This window comes from Vipera ursinii, assembly GCF_947247035.1.
Source record: "Vipera ursinii genome assembly, chromosome: 5".
Taxonomy (NCBI): domain Eukaryota; kingdom Metazoa; phylum Chordata; class Lepidosauria; order Squamata; family Viperidae; genus Vipera; species Vipera ursinii.
In genome coordinates this window covers 59,454,703-59,479,300 of record NC_139518.1, presented here as the reverse complement: position 1 = coordinate 59,479,300, position 24,598 = coordinate 59,454,703, and the positions used below count along the sequence as shown (strand labels likewise).

At 35.7% G+C, this 24,598-nt stretch overlaps 1 protein-coding gene across 4 annotated transcripts in view; it reads right to left on the bottom strand.

The window, feature by feature from the left end:
* PLEKHA1 (pleckstrin homology domain containing A1) overlaps nt 1–24,598 on the bottom strand; it is a 55,946-nt gene that overhangs the window by 16,277 nt on the left and 15,071 nt on the right. For all 4 annotated transcript variants that reach the window (XM_083365012.1, XM_083365014.1, XM_083365013.1 and 1 more), the window contains exons 2-8: nt 24,200–24,360; nt 21,720–21,776; nt 17,341–17,386; nt 16,631–16,728; nt 14,711–14,842; nt 13,822–13,962; nt 11,927–11,995 (exon numbers count right to left, since the gene is read on the bottom strand). In XM_083365012.1, coding sequence (XP_083221138.1) covers nt 11,927–11,995; nt 13,822–13,962; nt 14,711–14,842; nt 16,631–16,728; nt 17,341–17,386; nt 21,720–21,776; nt 24,200–24,340 — 684 coding nt within the window. In that variant the 5' untranslated portion in view covers nt 24,341–24,360. The remainder of the gene's footprint in view (nt 1–11,926; nt 11,996–13,821; nt 13,963–14,710; nt 14,843–16,630; nt 16,729–17,340; nt 17,387–21,719; nt 21,777–24,199; nt 24,361–24,598) is intronic.

Below are 24,598 nucleotides of genomic sequence, written 5' to 3'. Positions count from 1 at the left end.
CATTCCTCTGCTTTCTCCTCATTTTCCTGGCTATCTTCCTTATATAATTTCTCGTAAAATTCCTGGGCTATAATTTTTTTTCTCCTCTTCTTGATAATGTATTCTCCCTTTGTCATCTCGTAATTTACTAATCCAAATTTTCTCCTTTTGTTTTACAATTTGTGTGCAAGCCATCGACCAGGTTTGTTTGCATTTTGAAAAAAGTTCTGTTTTATACATCTTATCTGTTGTGCTAATTTTTCTTTTTCTAAAATGTTAAGTTTATGTTTAATTAAGTCCATTTGTTGTTTTACATTCTTTTTTTGTAGTTCTTGTTGGAGTATTGTTTCTAGTCTTTTCTATTCCCCTTCTAACATTTTCTGTTGTTGTTTTTTCTCCTTATTCTTTTTCGCCATATATGCTATAGCTACTCCTCTCATAATAGCCTTAGCTGTGTCCCAATGATTTTGGACAGAGGTGTCTTCAGCTTTATTTTCTTTAAAAAAAAGTCCAATTCTCTCTCCATCTTTAATCTGAAGTCATCTTCTTTTAATATTGATCTTTGTATAGTTCGTCTAGATATTTTTTTGGACCCTTTCCAGCTAAATTTCACAGGGTTGTGGTCTGCCCAGGTGCTTGTCTCTATGCACACGTCTTCGACTTCAGAGTTAATTTCCCTTGACATCCACACCATGTCAATCCTAGACCATGAACTATGTCAATTGGAATAATATGTATACTGTCTAGCCTCATGATTCCTTTCTCTCCATATGTCCTGGATATTTAGATCTTTGGCCAATTTGAAAAAGGATCTTGGTAGTGTTCTTTTCCTTTTCTTGGTCTTATTACTCTTGTAGTCCAAATTATTATCAATAATAGCATTGAAGTCTCTTAGCACACAGATCTCATCGTAGTCTATATCACATATCTTATTATGTAATGTTTTAAAAACTGTTCTTGGTTTCCATTCGGGGCATATATTTCTACAATCACTACTTTCCTATGATTTATTTCTATCTATCTATTCTATTTATTTATTTCTATCTATCTATTCTACATCAATATTCTGCCTTCTCTATCTTTATAAATTTGTTTAGCTACCAATTTCTTATTCACGTACAGTACCACCCTACTCTTTTTTTTTGTTGGTCTAATGATACAAATATATTTCCTAATTTTGGTTGATCTAACAGGTATTTCTGTTGTTCTTTTATATGAACTTCCTGAATTGCAATTATATCTAATTTTTGACAAATAAGATTATTTAAGATTTTCCGTCTTTTCATTGGCGAGTTTAAACCATTAATATTCAGTGACAAAATCCTGCATTCATCTCTCTTTATTTTACTTATATCTGGGTCTTGTGCTTCTCATTGTGCGGATCTCTCTTGTTTCTTTGTCTTTGCCTTTATATTTCTCTATAGTCTCTCCAGATTTATTTCCTCTAACCTCTGTTCCTAGTACCTTCCCTACTATAGCCATCTGTCTTGCATCCCTTTCTCTTATGTCCCTTCCATCTTGGCCTTCTACTTCATCTTCATTGTTAAAGTGGAGCTTATAAAAATCTTTTGCCTTGTCTATCGAGTCTAATCTATACCTTCTATCTTGCCACGTGACTAGAATGCCTTCTGGAATTAGCCATCTAAAGTTCACATTATAACTAATCAATTTCGATATCAAAAATTGGTAGCCTCATCTCAAATCCCTCATTCTTTTAGGTATTTGTTTGAGAATTGTTATTTGTTGTCCTCCATATTCTAGCAGCTCCTCTCTTGATCTATGTAGTAATTCATCCCAAGTTGATTTTTTAACCAATCTCACATGTACTTCTTTCGGAAGATTATGTCTCCTCGCATAGTTAGTTTGGACCCTATACGTCTCATCAATTTCTGCCAATATTTCATCTTTTACTATGCCTAATGCCTTCGCCATTAAGTCCGCCATCATGTCTGGCAGGTCTTCACCTTTTTTGTCCTTAACATTTTGAAAGCGCAGATAGTGGGCAGCTTTCTCTGCTTCCAGGAAGATCACTGTTGTTTCGAGCTCTCTGTTTGCCCAGATTAGTGTTTCACTTAAGTCCTCTACTTTCTTCTCCTCCTTCTCCATTCTTACTTCCATTTCCTGTAATCTTTGCTCATTTTTTTTATTAATTGTTGTTGAATCCCCTCACATTTACCATCAATCGCTTGTATTTTTTCTTTGAGCTCACCAGTATCATTTCTCACTTGGCCTATCTCTTTCTTCATCTCTTCATGATTCTTAGTCATTGCTTCTTGCATATTTTGCAGAAGGGCTTGTAAATCTTTAAAGGAATTTGACCTTTCCCTTTGTAGCATGTCATCAATGGACTTCTGACTAGAAGGGCTTGAAGACATCCCTAACCCCTGTGGCGCTGCCCTCTTTCCGTCACTAATCTTTGTTAAGTTCGGTATGCTTGTCATATTTAACCAGATTTTTATAAAAATACTCTTTATGGGGTATTTCCACCTTCTTTTCCCCCCTCTATCTCCCTCCACCACTACCCCCTTTTCTATTTCCTAATTTGGGGGAGATATATCAAAATCAACAGCCATCCTGTCCTCTATTTCTAATCTGTTGTGGCTCTTATGATATTAATAAATCCGACCAAACCCCCTAAGACAATACTCAATTAATACCACTTTACAAATACTTAATTCCTTTAACCTTAAATAAACCTTTATCAATATATCAATCAAATTATATATATGACGGATGGGATTCCGTAGAAACGTTGCTCTTACACCTTCAATTCTACGTGGGAAAAAACCCGAATGACCAAAGATCCATATATATATATATATATATATATATATATATATATATATATATATATATATGTGTGTGTGTGTGTGTGTGTGTGTGTGTGTGTGTGTGTGTGTGTGTGTGTGTGTGTGTGTAAATTTTAGATTGCTAACAAAGAATTAAAGGGAAACTGATATGCATTTCAAACTTATTTGTTTTCATCAGTCAGCCATACCCTTCTGAGATTCGAACCTGGGCTGATTGCACATTAGGCAGTTGTTTTAACCTCTAGGCCACAAGCTCTATCTCACTTTGTTAGCTGAGAAGCAAGGGAGATATGTGTTAAATGCTTGTTAACTATTTACATTACCTTGCTAGGCCCCAAACATGGGACAAATCTTTATTTCCTGTTTCGGCCTAAGATTACCTAGCAAGGTAATCTAAATAGTTAACAAGCATTTAACACATATCTCCCTTGCTTCTCAGCTCACAAAGTGAGATAGAGCTTGTGGCCTAGAGGTTAAAACAACTGCCTAATGTGCAATCAGCTCACGTTCGAATCTCAGAAGGGTATGGCTGACTGATGAAAACAAATAAGTTTGAAATGCATATCAGTCTCCCTTTAATTCTTTGTTAGCAATCTAAAATTTACACAAATATGAGCTGTCACTGTTGTGACTACTGCCTGTGGATGGCCTTCGGTTAGGCCAAAACAGGAAATAAAGATTTGTCACATGTTTGGGGCCTAGCAAGGTAATCTAGTTAACAAGCATTTAACATACATACATACATACATACATACATACATACATATATATATAATCTTTAACAATCAAGTGATTAATTCCTTAGCTAATTATTTCAATTCTATCCAATTCTATCAGTCAACAATCGCAGCAATATAGTTATTTCACAAATATAGCAAGCAGTCAGTCTATATATTTATGTTTATGTGTGTCTTTTTATCTATATTTATATATCACCTTTATCTTCCTGTCCCATCAAAGTCACTTTCCTTTTAATTATAAATTTCCAACTCCGAATTTGTGGCACCTTTTATATCTTTTTCTTTAGCCAATAGCCAGTAATTGTCTCACTATCAAAACTGCAGTCCTAAGGTTGTTGTGTCACGTTCTCCATCTTGGATCCATTATACTGCCGTGGCTTATAAATCAAAACTTCAAAGTCTGTCCAAACTATTCACTTTCCTTCTACTTATAGTCCACACTCGTTTTCTCAAGAGTTCAGTCTCCAAGACTCAAAAACCTATCTTTTCCCATTACCTTTCTATCAGTTCACTTGATCTCATGGCTTGTTTACGATCTTCTAACTTCCTGGCTCCTTCTTCTTGTCGCTCTCGCCTGTCACCTTATCTCTCATTGCTTCTCTCGCCGCTCGCTCCCTCTTGTTAAGGCTCCCTCTTCTAGCCAGTGTCTCTTTCAAAAGTGCTCCCTTTCACTTTTTAAATGTAAAAATCTTGGAATTACTTTTCATCCGCTCCGTTCCACCATTGTTCCACTAAGTCGATGCTAGTTCCGTCCCTCTGTCAGATCTTCATGTCGGCCATTACTGGCCTCCTTCTCCACAGTCCGCTTGCATTGGGTTTTTCTCTGGATCCCCAACACGGGACGCCGCTCATGTAGGTTCTCTGGGACGCCCGCAACTTTGGCTGTCCCTCCAGGTCCTCCTATGGCTCTGAGAAGCCCCCGCAGACACTGGGTGAGAGGTTGTGTGATATAGAGAAGCCCATTCACACAGCCGCCCACTCTGACAGCTGGCTCTGCCCCCATTCAAATACCTTTTAAAATGATCCAGTTATAGTATACATATTAAAAAATATTGTAGCACTCAAATATATTAAAATAATATCCCAAGGTGCTTGTTGTTAAATACAGTAACCTAATTCAGCCATAAAATGAACTAAGTTGATTGATATTTATTTATTTATTTATTTTTATTCCATTTATATCCCGCCCTTCTCCGAAGACTCAGGGCAGCTTACAAGCTTGCTTGAGTACCTGCATGTCCCCTTCCACTTCAAGAATCTTTTATTTATTAAGTACAAAACTGAATTGTAACTAAGCAGAACTAAGGTTCAAAGCAGGAGTAGGAGAGCTGCTGCTGACCTGTAGCTTTAACCAGTCAGAGCCAGCAATGAGGAACACTACAAATATCATTTCAGATACATCTGCAGGTTCAGTAAGTACCCATTTTCACTGTACAGAAAGAAACTAGGATCATAAACCTTTTTTATACAGAACATAGAAAATACAATTGCATAACTTACTCAGATTGAGGAGCGGTTTACACATACAGTTTCTGTTTCTTCCCAAACAGATAGAGAAGAGGGAACTTATAAGCTTAATAATAGTTTAAGGACATCCTATTGGTCTCCTTAAAGTAACAGGGCAATATATAATTTTAAAGGACAAATATTATTTAAATGTTCATGCACTACAAAATATAAACACTGTGATTTTTAGAGAGACACTATTGTGCCTAACAGCTATAGATTTCAGAAAGATCTGAGCACATAATTTTCAAATGTGCCGAACAAGAGAATTGCAATCTGTATGGAACTCCCAAGGAATGTCTCAGATAGATATCATTTCTGAAAATGAGCACACCCTTCAGTCAAGTTGACCAAGATGTTTTCTTCACCAAAGTAACAGCCTTTTTCAGGGTGTTTGTAAGGATTTCCTGGTAGTATTCCCATCTACGTATTAAGCAGGAGTAACCCTACTTAATTTCCAGTTAAATTTCAAGCTAAAACTGGTTGGCTAGACCTACCTACTGAATTTCTGAACGCATATTAACTCCCAGCCCTAAGTAACCTCTCTTCAAAATGTGTCATCCCTTGACATCAAGACTTTGATGTATTTTAGAGCAGGGGTCCCCAACCCCCGGTCCGTGAACTTGTACCAGTCCACGGCATGCCAGCAACCGGTCCACATCAACAAGCAAAGCCCCATCTGTGGGATGCAAGCAGCATACAAAACTACGCACCCTCCAGTCCGTGGAAAAACCTTTCTCCACAGAACCGGTCCCTGGTGCCCAAAAGGTTGGGGACCTCTGTTTTAGAGGAAAAGAGGTTTATTTATATTAAAAAAAGAATAAAAATGAGCTTAGTTTGTGATAAGTATATTTTAATTACATAATAAATTATTATACATGCTTGATCAGAAAAATATATAAATGAAAGTATTTAGCTTTGTAGTTTAAATGAACTTTAGCTTGGTGGTTTAAATGAACTTTAGCTTGGTGGTTTAAACGGACAAGGACAAGAATTTAAAAAGCACACATTTCTAATCCTGTAAATGCTTTTGGTTATCCATTCACTACTAATACAGTTTGGTCAAATGTCACGCTATTTTTTTATAGAATGGGAATTAAAATTATGACAATTAGCCATATTAAATTTCTAACCATGTTGAGTGATGAATGTAAATATGGATTTGATGCATATTAATGTATACAGGTTATGTTCTAATGATAATTCTTGTGCAAGCAATAAGTATTTCAGCATTTCTGAAAAGAGCAAACCATATGAACAAATTTGAAAACATTCTAATTTCTGATAGAATAAAAGACTGCATAAATATATTAAATTTTACATTGTTTTCTTTCATGAAATATGGCTCATAAAATATGTATTGATCTTTTTCTCAAACTGGCAAACTATCATCTTTCAAAATCTTTTTTATGCGCCATCATGTGGTTACTAAAAGGAAAGCAAGTGCACACTTGATACTTCACTGTTAACTCCATGAAGTTAACGTGGTAAAAGGACACTTCAGAAACTTTTCATATTTCAACAGCAAACCTGTTCGTCTGTTCTTTCAAATGTTAACTGCCAGAAATGTGACTACAATTACATTTTCAGAAACAGTTAAGTAGTAGCATTTTTTTTTCTTTTATCATAATGTTTCATTCTGATCAAGATCCTGCTTATCTGTTGGGAGGAATTTGCGTTGAGCTTTAGTATAAAATGCTTCAAAGATGTTCTGTTGATTATTAAAAAGTGTCTGCAGCTTGACAGTTTTGAACATCTTCACTGAAATTCTATTTACTTCCCTAGGAATAAATCTTTGGAGAATTGTTTCTTACTAAACTGGTCTTGACACTTATTATTGATAATTCATTCTGTAGCCCATAGACACCTAGAGTCAAGCAAAGCCATGTACAGGTAGTCCTGTACTGAGCCCAAAATTTCTGTTGCTAAGTGAGACATTTGTTAAGTGAATTTTGCCCCATTTTATGACTTTTCTTGCCATTGTTGTTAAGTGAATCATTACAATTGTTAAATTAGTAACCCAGTTGTTAAGTGGATCTGGCTTCCCCATTGACTTTGCTTGTCCAAAGGTCACAAAAGGGGATCACATGACTCCAGGACACACTGCAACCGTCATAAATATGAGTCAGTTGCCAAGCATCTGAATTTTGATCATGTGACTATGAGGATGCTGCAATGGTTGTAAGTGTGAAAAATGGTCATAAGTCACTTTTTTCAGTGCTATTGTAACTTTGCATGGTCATTAAATGAACTGTTGTAAGTCGAGGACTACCTGTATAGGAAGAACTAATTACCTTGAAATTTCTTAATTTTCATACTTTTTTCATGCATCCTGTTTAAGCAACAAAGAACACTTAAGAGCTAGTAGCAAACCTGAATCTAATAACTCTTGTATAAGATTCAAGGTGTCAGCCTGTCATGGGAGTCTAGATAGGAAACCCAAACCACAAGTATTAATATTACGGCCAACAGAATCTTGTAAGTCTGAAAGCAAAAGTACATATATGGTACTATTATATAGTTGCACAATTCTTTTCCCACATGGCAAGGGTATGAAAATTGCTTTGTATGATCCCATACCTATCCAAGCATTTTCCAGCATCTAATAGCATAAAAAAGATTTCTAAACGTTAAGAGATTATAATCCATAAAATAAGTCACACCTGGTCAGCAAATTTGATACAGCAAGACATAATTCCCGATATTCAGTTAAAAGCAATCTGAGAGTTGAGAACCATTCCTCGCAAGTTGGCTAAGTAACTTTTCAGGTTCATTTAAAAAAATGAAGCTGAGCACCTCTATGGAATGGGCAGTGAAATCAATGAAGAAAGTAACGATAGCATTTTCAGAGGAAGTTCAATGTTGGAAGCATGTTTAATTTGATGTATTTGATTTAAACAAAATTTCATAGACTCTTAAAATTGTTTTTTCAAAGAACAGTGTAAAAGGCTTGAAGGCAGGACAAGGTGGTCCATGGCTTGCCCATTATGTCCTTACAATCTTCAGCAGAAAGTGTTAGCAAGTTAAAGCCAGAATTATATTTTACTAAAAGGGAATAGCCCATGTATTCTAGAGCTGGATCCCTTGCTATATTCACAGATGTTCCCCTGCTGAAGCACAAATGTCAGTTCCCATGCATTAATGCAGGGGTTCCCAAACTCCAGGCCCCAGCCCACCACTGGGCCTCGGCCCATTTGGAACTGGACTCTGTGAGTGGTGGGCGAGTGCACACTCATGCTTGCAGTTTCACTTACATGAGCAGCAGGTGCTCACACTCACACTTCCACTTGCGCAAGCAGTGGGCATGCATGCCCACCTTTTGCACAAATGGAGTTGCGCACGCTTGCGTGCATGCCTGCCGCATCTCCTCTCTGTCCCCCAGCTAGGAAAGGTTGGGGACCGCTGCATTAATGCATAAAGACAAAAGATAGGGAAACTTCAAGGAATCAGCTGTACCACCACCCCCACAACAGAAGCAGAGAGACACAATTTGATCCACCTTGATAATATGGTGCTGGGTATTGTCTTACCAATGGTGGATGAGACACAATCTGAATCATGAAACCCCCTTTCTGAGATGCTCCTTAATTATTAGCCAACTTAGACCATTCTTCCACCTTCAGATGGCAAAATGAAGGTTGAAATATGTTCCCCCTTGATAGAAAGAAAGGGTCAATTGTAAGATTACTGAATCAGAGCGCCAATCCTGCTGAAAAACCATTAAGTTCTAAGAGCCTGTAAGGAGAAGTCAATGAAGTGTCCCCTTCAAAAAGTAAGTGAGTTGATGCAATCATGGAGGAGTAACAGAGAATGCTCTGCAATGACTGAAAGGCATGCTCCTACTTTAAGACTCAAAATTCTCTATCATTTCTTCAGGCAAACAACCTGGCAATATTGAATAATATTCACCTGCTCAGACAGAAAACGTCTCCATCTGTTAGCCTTCCCTATCCTACACGGTTCTAATGCAGGGAGTCCTCAACATATGACTGCAATTGAACCCAAAATTCCTGTGGCTAAGTGAGACATTTGTTAAGTGAAATTTATTTATTTATTTTACTTTATTTTAATTCCATTTATATCCCGCCCTTCTCTGAAGACTCAGGGCAGCTTACAAGCTTAGCAGTAGCCTTCATTCTATGTATATGCCTGCTTATTGGGGCTTTCACACACACCCCAAGCGGCATTATTACAAAGTCAGCTTAATTGCCCCCAACAATCTGGGTCCTCATTTTACCTACCTCGGAAGGATGGAAGGCTGAGTCAACCTTGAGCCTGGTGGGACTCGAACCTGCACTAATTGCAGGCAGCTGGTGTTACTTAAGGAGGCATTAGCCCACTGCTCCATTTGCCCCTTTTTACAACCTTTCTTGCCTCAGTTGTTAAGTGAATCACTGCAGTTAAGTGAATCTGGCTTTCCCCGTTGACTTTGCTTGCCAGAAGGTCACAAAAAGTGATCACAAGATCTTGGGACACCGCAACAGTCATAAATATGAACCAGTTGCCAAGCGTCTAAATTTTGATCACATGATGATGAGGCTGCTGCAAAGGTCGTAACTGTGAAAAACAGTCATGTCACTTTTTTCAGTGTCGTAACTTTGAATAGTGACTAAATGAACTGTTGTAAGTTGAGGACTCCAGACTTTTTTTTTTGGTGTTCTCCAGCTGGATTCTTCTCACCCTAATTATCTAAACAGAGGGTAGAATGAATAAGAAAGTCTGTAAAAAAAAGAGTCTATACTTCATCATGGCGTGAACGATGTTTCAAAGGAGAACTGGAAAGCGGAGTCCTTTTTCCCTTGTAAGGACAATTATGCAAAGCTAATTGCAAACTCTTACCCACTGCAGATAATAGGAAGACCAACCTACATGACAATATTATCTACACTGGAGAAAAATGTGTTATTATTCATCTAAAGTATTTATACCCTGAAATCTAAAAATAAAAACACTGGTCTACAAATAATTATTACACCTTTATTGCTACTTATCTGTCATGGAAATTTTTGAGACTAAAGCTGATCAAACTGTGTAAAACACAAACAAAAATTAAAAGGGCAAAAGAATAAAAACCCCAGCCATATGCACAAGTCTACATTTTTCATACTTAACTTTACAAACTGTCATCAGCAATAGTCACAAGATCAAAGAGTATATAATGCTGTGTTCGGTTATAAATCAATACGACATGCAACATTGTTTAGAAAGTATATTCAAATATATTATTAATACAAAACAAATTAAATCTGCTTTTCTTATTTGAAAATGTTCCAGTGTTTTAAATTAACAAGACTGGTTGTCTCTAGTACTAAGAAACTAGGGTTAAAGGGAGTGGACATTTTTCTAATATTCTAATTTAGTGTCTTTTAAAACTGCCTTCTATCTTTTTTAAGGGGAAAAAAATCCACCATTTTAAACCATCCTTATTATCTCTGGTTCAATTATTCCTGGTTGGTAAATATAGGTCAGGCTTTATTATCTGCAGTAAAGGGTTTCATATATCTTACAGGCTTTGGTGTGTGGTTCTGTTTGAAGTATTTTTTGTATACTTTACATATATGCAATACAGGGGACAGCTTCTAAATATGGGAGTACATAAAAAATCATAGGCTCACTACTCCATAAGGATCTAGGAGAGACCTGGGCAAACATGAACACACACCTAAGAATCCTTCTGTTGTTTAGAGAATAAGCAGGGAGTACATGGTTCATAGAAGGAGCATCAAAAGCAAATAAAAGGGTCTCTGCCCTAAACAATAAAGGATACCGTGTTTTCCCAAAAATAAAGCTGAGTCTTATATTAATATCTGCTCTAAAAGACTCATTGGAGTTTATTTTCTAGTTAGAGCTTATATTCGGGGAAATACAGTACAAAATACATCTATCTGGCTGATGATCTTAACTGGGGCTTATTTTTCTGTGGCTTATTGTGAAAGCAAAAACATCCAATGTTTATTACGAGCATCCTGAAAAATCATGCTATTGCTTATCTTCTGGTTGGGTCTTATTTTTGGGAAAAACACGGTAAATTGGGTTATAAAATTAAAGTAATCCAGTCGTTGAAATTTCTGTAACTTAATATCTGTCTCTTTTAATACATCTTTCTGACTTTATTTTCTTAAAGTTGCTCATTCTGTGTTTTAATTATCCACTGGCATGAAACAATGAGGAGTACCTATGAAATAACGAGGCGTACCTATTTAATGCAATTCTAAAAATTGGCATTATAGCAATAGCACTTATACACCGCTTCATAGTGCTTTACAGCCCTAAGTGGTTTACAGAAGTCAGCCTATTTACCCCAACAATTTGGGTCCTCACTTTACCGACTTTTGAAGGATGGAAGGCTGAGTCAACCTTGAGCCATTCAGAATCGAACTCCTGGAGTGAGCAGTGAGCTAGCCTGCAGTACTGCATTCTAACCACTGCACCACCACAGCTTAGTTCAAAATAGAATAGATAGATAAAAGAACTGGTCTAAATTAAAACTTTTATCTTAAATCCAGAATAAAATCAGTGTGCATAACAGAAAAAGAAATAAGTGCATACATGTATGTATTTATTAAGAATTCACATTTGTCTTATTTTATATCTTAGAAACATGACTTATTCACTATTACTTATTCAGATCAATAGGTTATGTATAGAAAGCGATAACTCCACTAGTAAATCCACACTAAAACTGACAGTAGTATCATTATATTGGAATCTATAATGTATTCATTATACATTATAATGTCTTCCAATTAAAGGCAGTGGATACAAAGACAATTATGTTCTAAATTCCAATTCTAAAGACTGAATTTTCTATCAAGATAATGGAAGCAAAGCAATTATGCATCAACACATTTGGTCAAGTTTTCAATCAAATACATATAAATGAATACCTACTAGTTCTGATTTAAAATAGCCAATTGAGTTTTCATCAAGCTGGAAATATCTTCTTTTCCAGTTCTTCATCTATGTATACAAACAAAAATTTAATAATGTAATTCAAATATATTTTAAAGCAGCATATGTTATTTTTAGTTTATTCATTGTTTATTCACAGGGTTCTAGGATTTCTATCAAGAAAAGTGTTGCTTTTCTCATCTTAGCATTCTGTGCAATATTTTCAGGTCTAGCTCCTTAAATCAGAAACATTTTTTCTGATTCAACATGGGTATAGCAAGGATGTTCCCACTGAGTTCAAATATTGCACACCTTTATGGTATTCATTGTATGAAAATGGCTCTAAATGAGCAGGAAAAGCTGATTGTGCACTATACAACTAGAGCAGGGGTGTCAAACTCAATTTCATTGAGGGCCGCATCAGCATTGCGGTTGCCCTCAGGGTGCCGGATAGGTATGGCCAGGGTGGGCGTGGCCTACTGGGTGGGCGTGGCTAGAGTGCATATGACCTACTGGGTGGGCATGGCCAGCTCTACATCGTTCGCATCAAGGGTGCCTATGGGGGCCTGGGCAGCAGTGGGACAGATCTGGGGGTCTCTGGGCCAGGGCCAAGGCAGAAGGGGCCGTTCCCTCACTGTTTCCAGGATGGCTTCGCGGGCCGCATGAAACCACTTCACGGGCTGGATCTGGCCCCCGGGCCTTGTGTTTGACATGTCTGAACTAGAGCAACTAGAAAAAAGATAGTTCATTCTCCAGTTGAGGTGTGATTGCAAGAGTTATCCATTACAACGTGCCCTCTTCCACGACAGGAGGAAAACAAAAAAAAAAACAAATAATTTGCTGAAATCAACATCCAAAATTCCCCAGCCAGGATGGCCACTGCTAAGAATCCGAGGAATTGAATGCCACAGAGTTCCCAAGGTTGGGACACAGTACACTAATCAGTTCAATGTTGAGACAGGGAAAGGCATCTTTATATCCAGTATCGGAGATAAACAGCAATTTGTCCTCCGCAGCAGCTGTTGCTAGTCCTTTCAAGTCCTTTCTTGGACTCCCATTTGGCATCAAATGGAAGTCAAATTAAGAACTATTTTATATTATGCTATTGTCAAAATTCTTAATGTGGCAAAGTTTCTATACATTGTATTATACACAGCAATTCATGATGCACACGGCTGTATACTATACAGCTCCACCTTTGGATAGTGAGTGATAATATGCGAGGAAAATATACTAAAAATTCATTATAGAGATAATTTCAAGTTGATTATCTATGGTCCTATTTTCACCTCTAGTATATATTACAATAATATAATTCTGTATTTATTTATTTATTTTTGTCATATTTATGAAGTGTGTATTGGAGGTGGTGCCCCTTTGAGAGCTGAATGAAACGAAATTTCATTTTAATATATGCTGATTAGTGTACATTCAAAGTGATAATAAAGTTATTATTCTATTCTATTCTATTCTATTCTATTCTATTCTATTCTATTCTATTCTATTCTATTCTATCCCTGTTAGCAAAATAGATTATTGCTCACATATTTGAAAAACTAGAATATCAGCTGAATCAGTGCAGAAATATCAGAGATACCTGAAGCAAAGCCTTGAATTTGAAAAAGCCTAGTCTTGAATTTTTTTTTAAAAAAAAAACCTTAACTGCAGGTAAACAACTCAATTGAAATAATTCCAAGAACCTTTCTTCAAGAAGTTATCAAAACACTTATAGCTAATATTGCCTTAACTTTTTCTCCTTCCTCAACCTTTTGTCTCCAACATTCTTTCTTTAGTGTTTTAGGGAATCTGTTCTACATGGGTTAAAAAAAACAACCTTTGCATTATATACCATATAACAGATTTTATTAACCTCAAAATGTACTCTATCTGCTTACCACTGCTCCCTGTTTAACACAGTAGCCTGCTTTGATAACCGGATTGTCTGGAGGATACTTAGTAGTAAAGTATGGAAGATGGCTTTGGGACCGTTTCAAGTAGCTTTTATCAGTTTCACCACATTCATTTCTCTCTTCTTTCTAGAAAAAAATAAACAAGGTAATTTAGAATAAATAAAGAAAAGAAAGTTGGTTTTGCTTCTAAATCTAGAGAATCCGATTTATACAGCTATGATCCTTTCATCCATGTTTCACATCAAACAAATGGTATAAAAATTTATTTTCACTAGATAAATGTATACTGGAAAGCAAATCAAACATTTTAAAGATACTGGGGACAAAGTTTCTTGTCTTGTTCTGGAATTACATCCGTGGTCCACCTCAAATATAGGGCTCAACTATTTCATTTTCCATCACAATTTTTGATAAATAACCTTCAAAAACTGCTTTTCAAATTCTAACTTAGCACACAAGTAAGTGAGCCTATTAACTGAGTTGCACAAAGATCCAAAACACAATATAGCTACAAGTCAAAGAATACCGCATGCAACCACACACATACAATAAGTTTCACATTGACTAGGGGATATGAAGAACAAGCTCAATTTAGTCAGCTTCCTCCTTTCACTGAAGGCAGCATATTATAAGCTGAAGAAGTTGGCAAATATGGGCAAACTAAAACTTTCCATCTAAGAACTATTTTTTCTTCTAATATGAAAATTAAGAGGCATCTTAACTACTGCAAAAATCTGGCAATGAGGTATCTTGACATTTTTTTCCCCTTTTCAGGTTCAACTTGTTTGCAAATCCACTGTCTCTACACATCAATAGAAAGCCCGACATTCCAATAATATATCTATTATCTGTATCTTGGAGCTGGCATTATTACCTGAGTAGGAGTGATTATGGGAACACCACCAACAATTTCTGTTCTGTAAGACATTTGTTTTCTTATTCCCAAATTTTCAGAATGACGCAATGCATTATCAGTATGACACAATGAGTCAACCTGCTTTGGTACCTGAAAATAGAACATTATAAAAATACTGAACGGAAATGTATCTTCTAAATCAGGCTCTCTCAGAATTTAACTATTCTTATCTAGTTTAATTACTCACAAGTGAGAGAAATGAGACAAATGCTCATCATTTCCTGTATCCCTTTTGGATCTCTTTCTTAAGACATGGTTAAATTACTTACTTTCCTATCTATTAAATGATGCTTTAAAAAAGCTATGTATATAGCTAAATATTTTAATAGTTTCCCATAACGTTCTTTAATAACTTAGCTGAGCTGGAAAGTCTTAAATTTCCTACTGATTATTTTTAGGATTTCATTCTTTTACCAGGATGAGGCAGATTTTCAGAAAAAATAAATAAAAATGGCATAGAAATATTGTTCAGAAACAATAGTGAAGAAAGTCACATGGTATATTTATCCATCACTTACTAAAATAAATATTGATGCAAGAAATTCTTTCACATTCTTTTAAAATAATTTTTTTCACGGTTTCTGTTGGTTTTATTTTAAAGTGCTCAACAACAAATGCAGGGTGTTTTTTTAGAAATTCAAAAACAAACAAAACTACACCTATTTCTCATAGAACCTAAAATTTTCTAATTTCATTGTGTGAGGTATAGATGCAGCTATTCTTGCGTATGATATCAAGATGCTTTCAAACAAAACAGAGTTCCTTCGTAACAACAAGCACGATAAGAAACATAATTTCTCTACCAAAGGATGTTTAGTTGGACTGAAAGATCTTCCAATCAAAACTATTTTTACCTGACTGAGCAAATATTTTCTTTTCTAAAATGCTGAGCATTGATATCTAAGACTGATTGACTTTGTCATAGGAGCTGTGGTGGTGCAGTGGTTAGAATGCACTTCGATTCTCACCAGCTCAAGGTTGACTCAGCTTTCCACCCTTCCGAGGTCAGTAAAATGAGAAGCCAGGTTGTTGGGGGCAATACGCTGACTGCTTACTGCTTACAGAGGGCTGTAAAGCACCGTGAAGCAGTACATAAGTTTATGGGCTATTGCTATTTATCAAGTAGTTTTTAAGTAATATTTGCTTTCATATAGCTGTGATTTGCAGGTCCACATAATAGCACAAGTATAGAATCTGATGTTCCATTTCTGTGACTTACTGAGATCCAAGCATGGTGACTAATACATAAAAGAGTTCAACAAATTCCTAACCTGGGATCTCAACATGGTATCTTAATGAATTTCCTTAAGTCTACCTTCTTGACTGCTAGAACCCTTGTCCTACTCTGCTTTTTAATTGTGCTATTCTTTTTTTTACTATCTAATTGAATGTCAACAGGTTTAACTCCATCTAATTCTGTCAGCAAGATGATTCTCCCAAAACAAAGCAGAATGAGACTAAATTTCAGAATACTGTTAATTCCTCCATTCATAAACCCTTCTCCTAGTAGGTCATGAGATTCAGAATTGAGTTGTTATTAATAGAACAGAAAAAAATTCTAAAAGCCAAGCTTTGCTTATAAATAAATACCACTGCTCAAAAAAATAATGAGTGCTTTGAGAGTGGTGTAACTTTTTGCAAATGAGCAAGTTCCCATAGCAGCCTTTTCTTTTCTTTTCTTTTCTTTTCTTTTTGAATGCCCACAACGTGCCTTCAAAATGTTAAGTGTGCCCTCCTGCTCCAGAGAGGTTGGAAATTACTATCTTAATCCGCCAAAATAATATAAACCTGAAATACAAATTAAAATTCTTATATTTATCCCATTATAATGAGACCCTATGCAGAATAATCCTAGAATTAAAAAAAAAGATCACTTACTGTGATTTTGGTAGCTTTGTTCAGGACATTTACCCATTCAACTAAGTCTTGCTGATCATTGGCTTGTAAAAAGTATTTCCTCATTCCTGCGTTCATGACTGTTGGAGAAAAAAATTACAGATAGATATAACATTTTGTATATATGTACGGTATGTAAAAAGTAAAGACATTGTCACTTTGTTTGTCTAGACTCTAGACAAATGCAAGGAACCATAATTTTTGATATTAGTACATACTGTATACTGCAAATTCATGAACAGAAATATAGACTAGATCTTTTGTTTTCTTTAGATTTTTTAGTCCCCTAATGTCTGATAACTTAATATACAATTTATTAAAATGGTTACCAAGCTGTACTTTAGGATGTTTTTTTAAAAAACCCAAGAAGATAAACCCAAAAAAGCAAGCCAAAAATATGCTATAATAAGCAGAATTCAAAACCAAACTTGTAAAACAAAAATATTAAGTTGTTAATTCTTATATATACCATTGGCAGCTGCCATTTTTATTAGGGGATCAGCAGAATCATACTTTTAAATATTTGTTCTATAAAATACTGGATTTCATTTAAAAAAAACATTGTTTTCTTTATATTGGAAAGAAAGCAGGGAATATTAATAAACTAGCATTCAAAAAATCTATGTTTTAACATGAAAAAGCTTTCCAAAAATGTTTTATGGTGCATAATTTAAAGCCTTTTTAAAACTTACCAAAACAGAATTCTGCCTTTGGCCTCAATTTAGTTGCATCACTTACCTAACAAATCGAAAACACTGGCATTATGTGGTGTAGCATGTACAAATACTACATATTTCAATATAAATTTATTGATGTAGATAAATCAAGCATACTGCTATTCATTTGGATCTATGAAATGGAACAGTGAACTGATGCAAGAATAGCAAATTTTTATCTCTGTTTTACATATTCCCTAGCATTCTTCCACTAATACATTCTTCCTGAAAAGTTAATCATGTGTGAGTTGGGTGGCCATATAAATTTGTTGAGTAAACCTCTACAAAATCTTACTTTACAGGCAGTAAGCCACCCTGTAAGTATATAAATTTCATATCAAAAATATATCATATTCAACTTCCTTCTATGTACCTAATGTAATCTCTGAGCTCCTGTGAAGTGTAATTCACCGCATTCCTTGCACTTGATCATAGTACCTGGGACTATTAAGAGTTATTGTTTAGCTATTTCCAAGATTCTATATCCCTATTAATTATTCACAGCCCGGAGGAAAAATGGATTGTGAATAAAGTACCCTATAATGAAAGCACATCCCAATCTTTCTTTAAACTAGCACAGAGTAATACTTTGTTTTTGAACTTTCTGCAAGTTCATTTATTAAATCCAAAACTGTAACTGCCCTCTTGTATCATCTCATTTTTCCAATTGTAATTTGCATTTGTGATCTTACATTTCTTGATCACTTGCATCATGGGTCACACACACCTTTTTTTTTAAAATGGAAGGAGCATAAATAACACGGTACTCTAGTTTATTTAAAAGATTTATACAGCCACTCATCTTAAAACATAACTACTTATCTTCTGAATCTTTTTTGCAACTTATTCCTTTTTTTCTTCTGGAATAAAAATGCAATGCATGGTTGTACCAATTCTTCCCCACCTTATCTATTTTACATATTTCATACTTAGCCATTCACCGCTACTTATCATATCCATTTAATAAGAATCTAGTTTTCTGGAAATGCACATTCTAGTTAATGGACACATTTTATCATAAATTTGTTCAGTGATATTGAGGAATGAAACAGAAACTATTGATATAACAATAAGCAAAGGATGTTTTATTATCTGACATTATTATATAAGTTATATTTATCATGGGCAAATAAAAAAAGCTTGCAATGCGAATTGCCATAAAATTTAAAACCAGAAAATTATATAATTAATCCAGAATACATCTTACACAACAAATACTGTATCAGCGGCCAATAAAACCAACCACATGTTTATTTTTAATATCTTATTTCATGTTAGAAAAAATGTAAGTTCAAAAATAATTATATGATTATTATTGTATCAGAAGCCCTTAGAGTTATTGTCTCTTATTATTCTGAATTTTCACTGAATCTATTTCACTCAAAATGAATTTGGGAAAAATGAAATGACTTTCAATTCTTTCAAACTATGGAAGTTTTGAAATGTCAATCAGTAATACTGCTACAGAACCTTGAAAAATCTAAAGCAAAGAGAAGTCAACTTGCATAAAAAGAAACTTGCAGGCATATTTTGAGAATAATGAGTTTCTTTACCAAATACTTATTCCAAAATATATGCAAGTGGTTTTGTACCTTTAGTTGAAAATGTTTAGGTACTCTGCTCAATTTTTATTATAATTTAAATTTCCAGGAACATCTATTTATTATAACTCTGGGAAGTTTACAAAAATTAAAGGTAGAAACAATATATCAAAACCAATGATAACAATATACTGTGGGGGGAAATGTGGCTAGTTATACAGCATAAATACTGTCCACAGAAGACACATACAATAGTTCATCCAAGTCTAAGGTGTGGGGATAGAGAGAGGTCTTTAAGGGTTGGGGTCAAGAGGATCAATGAATCTCTAAATAAAAAAAATGGTCTCTACACAGTACACAATTAAACCTGGCATTTTGAAAATCTGAATGCATATCTATTATACAATTGTTTACACATTCAAAATAAGGAAAATGTAAATATAGTAGGTGTAAACCCTTCCAATTGAATTGATACTAGTTTTTTCCCCCTCTTAATTCTCTAAGAGTACTGTAAACTTGTTAATAAGGCTCTGAAACATGATTGCCATATTAGGCCTATAATACAATTCTACAACTACTCTGACCCTTCTATTTTATTAGGTTGTGACCTGTGTTCTGTCTCCTTGCTCCTCTAAACAGCTATTTAACCATCTGAATTTGAAGACAACTGACTCTTGCAAAATGTGGAGAGGCCACATTTTAAAATGCTTCCAGCTTACAATCTGAATGGTGAGAAATGTGGCTAAGGAATAAGGTCAAGGCAAGATCTGAGAAAAGAATAAAAATCTTTCACTGAACTTCCCCCAAACAAGTCAGATATATAAAACAGGAGCTACAGATAATTGCAAACTGCTGAAAAGTGCAGCTAATTCTGGATTAGAACTCCAGAACAGACAAACTGTATCAGAAAATCTTTGTAAGACTAACTTTAGCATAAAAGTCCTTGTCTAAAATATGGAGAAGTGTGAAATGTTTGCGGTAAAAGAAGAAAGAAGACTCTGAAGAAAAAAAAACACCTTGTCAATTGTAAAGTGGTCTATTATGCTTCGGAACTACACAGAAGCCAGTGATACAGGAAATATTGTGTAAGTATAAGGAAGGATGGATTAATATGTAAACCATTATATCCTAGAACAGTGTCCCTGTGTCAGTGAAGAAACTTCAACAGTAAAATAACTTCCAGGAAAGCAATGATCTGAAACACACCACCAAATTCACAATGAAGTACTTCAGGAAAGTAACAAAAATGTTGAGATGGCTTTCACAGTCCCAGTGTTTTATTTTGAATCTGTAAACACCTACACATTAATAGCAAGTCCATTTTCAGACTCACAAAAAGACAATGTTTTTGTATTATGTAGTGACTGTGTAAGCTTTTATTCACTAAGGAATTCCCCGAAATACAATTTCACTTAGGAATTTACTGAAATACAATACAAGTTGTGCCAAAACATTTACATACAATTTCAATATGTTGACCTAAGCACACTTTTTAAAATACTAATTGCAATAAAAATGCATCCAGTAATATTACAAACTTTAAATATTAGATATTAGCACTTTATACATCTCCTGATTTATTTAGCCAACCATTATTATCTGTATACAACTTGTGTAAAAACTGGTTTCACTAGTTTGTTTAAAGAAATCAACTTTTAAGCATAGATTACTTACTTAGTTAAATATAATTACAACTGCAGTTTTGAACACAAAGCCCAGATGATATAAAATATAGATGTGAAGGGTTTTTTATGCAAAAACATACAGTATTGATAAGGGGCAATATTTGTAGCTTTTGATTCATTTGTTGAAATGAATCAAAAGCATAGAGTATCACAATGCATTGGATCAATGCTTTGTACAATTTTGTTGTTAGCTGCGAAGTCGTGTCTGACCCATCGCGACCCCATGGACAACATTCCTCCAGGCCTTCCTGTCCTCTACCATCTTCTGGAGTCCATTTAAGCTCACGCCTACTGCTTCAGTGACTCCATCCATCCACCACATTCTCTGTCGTCCCCTTCTTCTCTTGCTCTCAATCTTTCCCAGCATTAGGCTCTTCTCCAGTGAGTCTTTCCTTCTCATTAGGTGGCTAAAGTATTTGAGTTTCAACTTCAGGATATGGCCTTCTAAAGAGCAGTCAGGGTTGATCTCCTCTAGGACTGACCGGTTTGATCGCCTTGCAGTCCAAGGGACTCGCAGGAGTCTTCTGCAGCACCAGAGTTCAAAGGCCTCAATTCTTTGGTGCTCAGCCTTTTTTATGGTCCAACTTTCACTGCCATACATTGCAACTGGGAAGACCATAGCCTTGACTATACACACTTTTGTTGACAGGGTGATGTCTCTGCTTTTTAGTATGCTGTCTAGATTTGCCATGGCTTTCCTCCCCAGGAGCAAGCGTCTTTTAATTTCTTGGCTACAGTCCCCATCTGCAGTGATCTTCGAGCCCAGGAAAATAAAATCTGTCACTACCTCCATTTCTTCCCCATCTATTTGCCAGGAATTGAGTGGGCCGGATGCCATGATCTTGGTTTTCTTAATGTTAAGTTTCAACCCAAGTTTTGCACTCTCCTTCTTCACCTGCAACAAGAGGCTCTTTAGTTCTTCTTCACTTTCTGCCATTAGAGTGGTATCATCTGCGCTTTGTACAATACCTCATCTTTAAAACACCCCAAGAAGTATTCTTTTAACTTAATTATAAAACAGAGGCAAATGTTTAACAACTTTGAATTTTTTTAAAGTACTCATCAGTGAATAGCTATTGTTATGCATTATGAATTTAGAAATTAGGTAATCTGAGAAGCATACACATACCTTTGAAATGTAGGTAAGCTTAATAGATCCAACTGGAGGAGACCCCGAGGGAAGGTTCTGTAGTTAAGAAAAAAGAATATGCTTGACTTAAAACCATAACTGGGACTGGATTTCTGGCGTAACTCATTACGGTCATAAATCAAAGCACACACATGACCAGATGCAATTTTATATTTTTTGCAGCGTCATTAGGTGAATCCACAGTCATTAAGTGAATGCCACATTTGTAAGTGCAAACACATTCTTCCTGGTTTCAAATGAATGAATGATTTTTATGGTAAAAATAATTCAGAATCAACCCTTCGTAAAGACAAGCCAATTGCCAACTGCCCAAATGTGGTCATGTAACTGTGGGAGGGGAGAGGGTTGTTGGCATGACCCTTTACAATGGCCAAAAGTGCTTTTGGGGTCTTTCGTAATTTTGAACTATCATTAAGTGACCAGCAAAAAATCGAAGAACAACAATAAAGTTCTAACAAGCTTTGTTTTGTTAGTTAAAGGCAACTGCACTATTGCATACTATCACAAGTAGCAAAATTCTGCAATTATTTTGCAGGTACCGTAATTTCCGGCGTATAAGACTACTTTTTAACCCATGAAAATCTTCTCAAAAGTCAGGGGTCGTCTTATACACCTGGTGCTGAAAATTTAGGGACAGGGCTGGCTGGAAAACCTGGAGCGGATCTCCCATTTAGTCTGCGCAGGGAAAGCGGGACCAATTGGAGAAGAAGCTGCAGTCTGTGATTTTTTACAGGCTGGGGTCTGGGCGTCTTTCCTTCTAAAGTTGAAGAGCAGCTGTAGTATATCCCAACTTGAAAGGCAGGTGGGGAAGGCAGCAGCCAGAGCAGCGGCTTGGCTCTAACGACACATTTGACTCAGGAACTGGGCGGGCTGGCTGGAAAACCTGGAGCGGATCTCCCATTTGGTCTTTTTTTTAAAAAAATCCCATTTATATCCTGCCTTTCTCCGAAGACTCAGGGTGGCTTACAATTTAAAGCACAAATCAATGTGCTTAGCAATAGCCTTCATTCTGTGTATATGCCTGTTTATTAGGGCTTTCACCCCCCCAAGCAGCATTATTACAAAGTCAGCTTATTGCCCCCAACAATCTGGGTCCTCATTTTACCTACCTTGGAAGGATGGAAAGCTGAATCAACCTTGAGCCTGGTGGGATGCGAACCTGCACTAATTGCAGGCAGCTGGTGTTACTTAAGGCTCTGCGCAGGGAAAGCTTTAGAGTGAATTAGGAAAAGTGAAAAAGTGAATTAGGAAAATAGGGAACGGTTGCTGGAATTGGGTATGTGTAGTTTAACGAAGAGAAGGGTGAGGGAGTGACATGATAGCAGTGTTCCAATATCTCAGGGCCTGCCACAAAGAAGAGGGAGTCAAGCTATTCTCCAAAGCACCTGAAAGCAGGACAAGAAGCAATGGATGGAAACTAGTCAAGGAGAGAAGCAACCTAGAACTAAGCAGAAACTTCCTGACAGTTAGAACAATTAACCAGTGGAACAACCTGCCTCCAGAAGTGGTGAATGCTCCAACACTGGAAGTTTTTAAGAAGAGACTGGACAGCCATTTGTCTGAAATGGTATAGGGTTTCCTGCCTTAGCAGGGGGTTGGACTAGATGACCTCCAAGGTCCCCTCCAACTACTTCTTCTTCTTCTTCTTCTTCTTCTTCTTCTTCTTCTTCTTCTTCTTATTATTATTATTATTATTAGTAGTAGTAGTAGTAGTAGTAGTAGTTTAATCCACTTGCACTGTTTTATGTTTACAATTTTGATGACAAACAGCCTTATGTTTATAAGTGACAGTTTTCCTACTAAGCACCTGCATGTCATAAGCATTTGAATTAAAATTACCATATTAAAATCAAATCTGATGTTTTTTAATTTTTATTTGGTGTGCGTTGGAAGAGGGGTAGTCTTATACGGCGAGTATAGCCCAAACCCTATAATTTAACAGGAAATGTAGGGGGTCGTCTTATATGCCCAGTCGTCTTATACGCCGGAAAATACGGTAGATTCCAGGTGGAATCTACTCTTAATGTTACATTTCTCTGAATAACACCCAACTCTCAATTTTAGCCCTTTATCAAATAATATGTACCATTATCCCATTGATACATTTGCTAAGATATTCATTTATTTCCATTGCATAAAATTAGATTCAGCAATGGGTGATGTTTCAGGTTGTAGCTTTTTTTTTATCCCTTGCTGTATAGGTTGATGGGAATTTCAGCTACTTTTCCACAATATAAAGACATACAAGTTTTAAATGATTATCAGCTGAATTATGAAAATAAATTTTCACTATGCTGGATAATTCTAAACTAATATTTAGCATAATCAAAAATATGAAATGATTAACATTAGTATTTTCAGAACCTTTAAGAAACTTGCACCAATTTTTAAAATTACATTAATAAATATAACGTTTATCAAATTTATATAAACAAAATGAAAAGACAGTTGAAGCTTACCTGTGGATTATCCATATACCATACCAAATTATCTTCTTTTGTATCCAATATGAAATATCTCCGCAGAAATTTACCACTGTTTTCATTTTCTTCAATATCTAAAAAACCACAAATACGATTTTGACGATCCACATAAGGCATTTCTGAACCTGAACATTACACTGCAAAACAGAAAGATTGCTTTATTGTAGGTATATGAATTGAAAGTGCTACATTTTTAGTTTCATTTAATAAATTCAGCATTCAGTAGTTTAACTGCAGGAAATGTATTACTTGCACAAAATAGGATTTAACAAACAATTGCATTTAGCAGTTTTTTTAGATGTATGTCATTAACCTGTTAAAAAACTCATTAATAATATACTAAATGTTGTAGGTCAAAATGTTGCTTTTCTACTA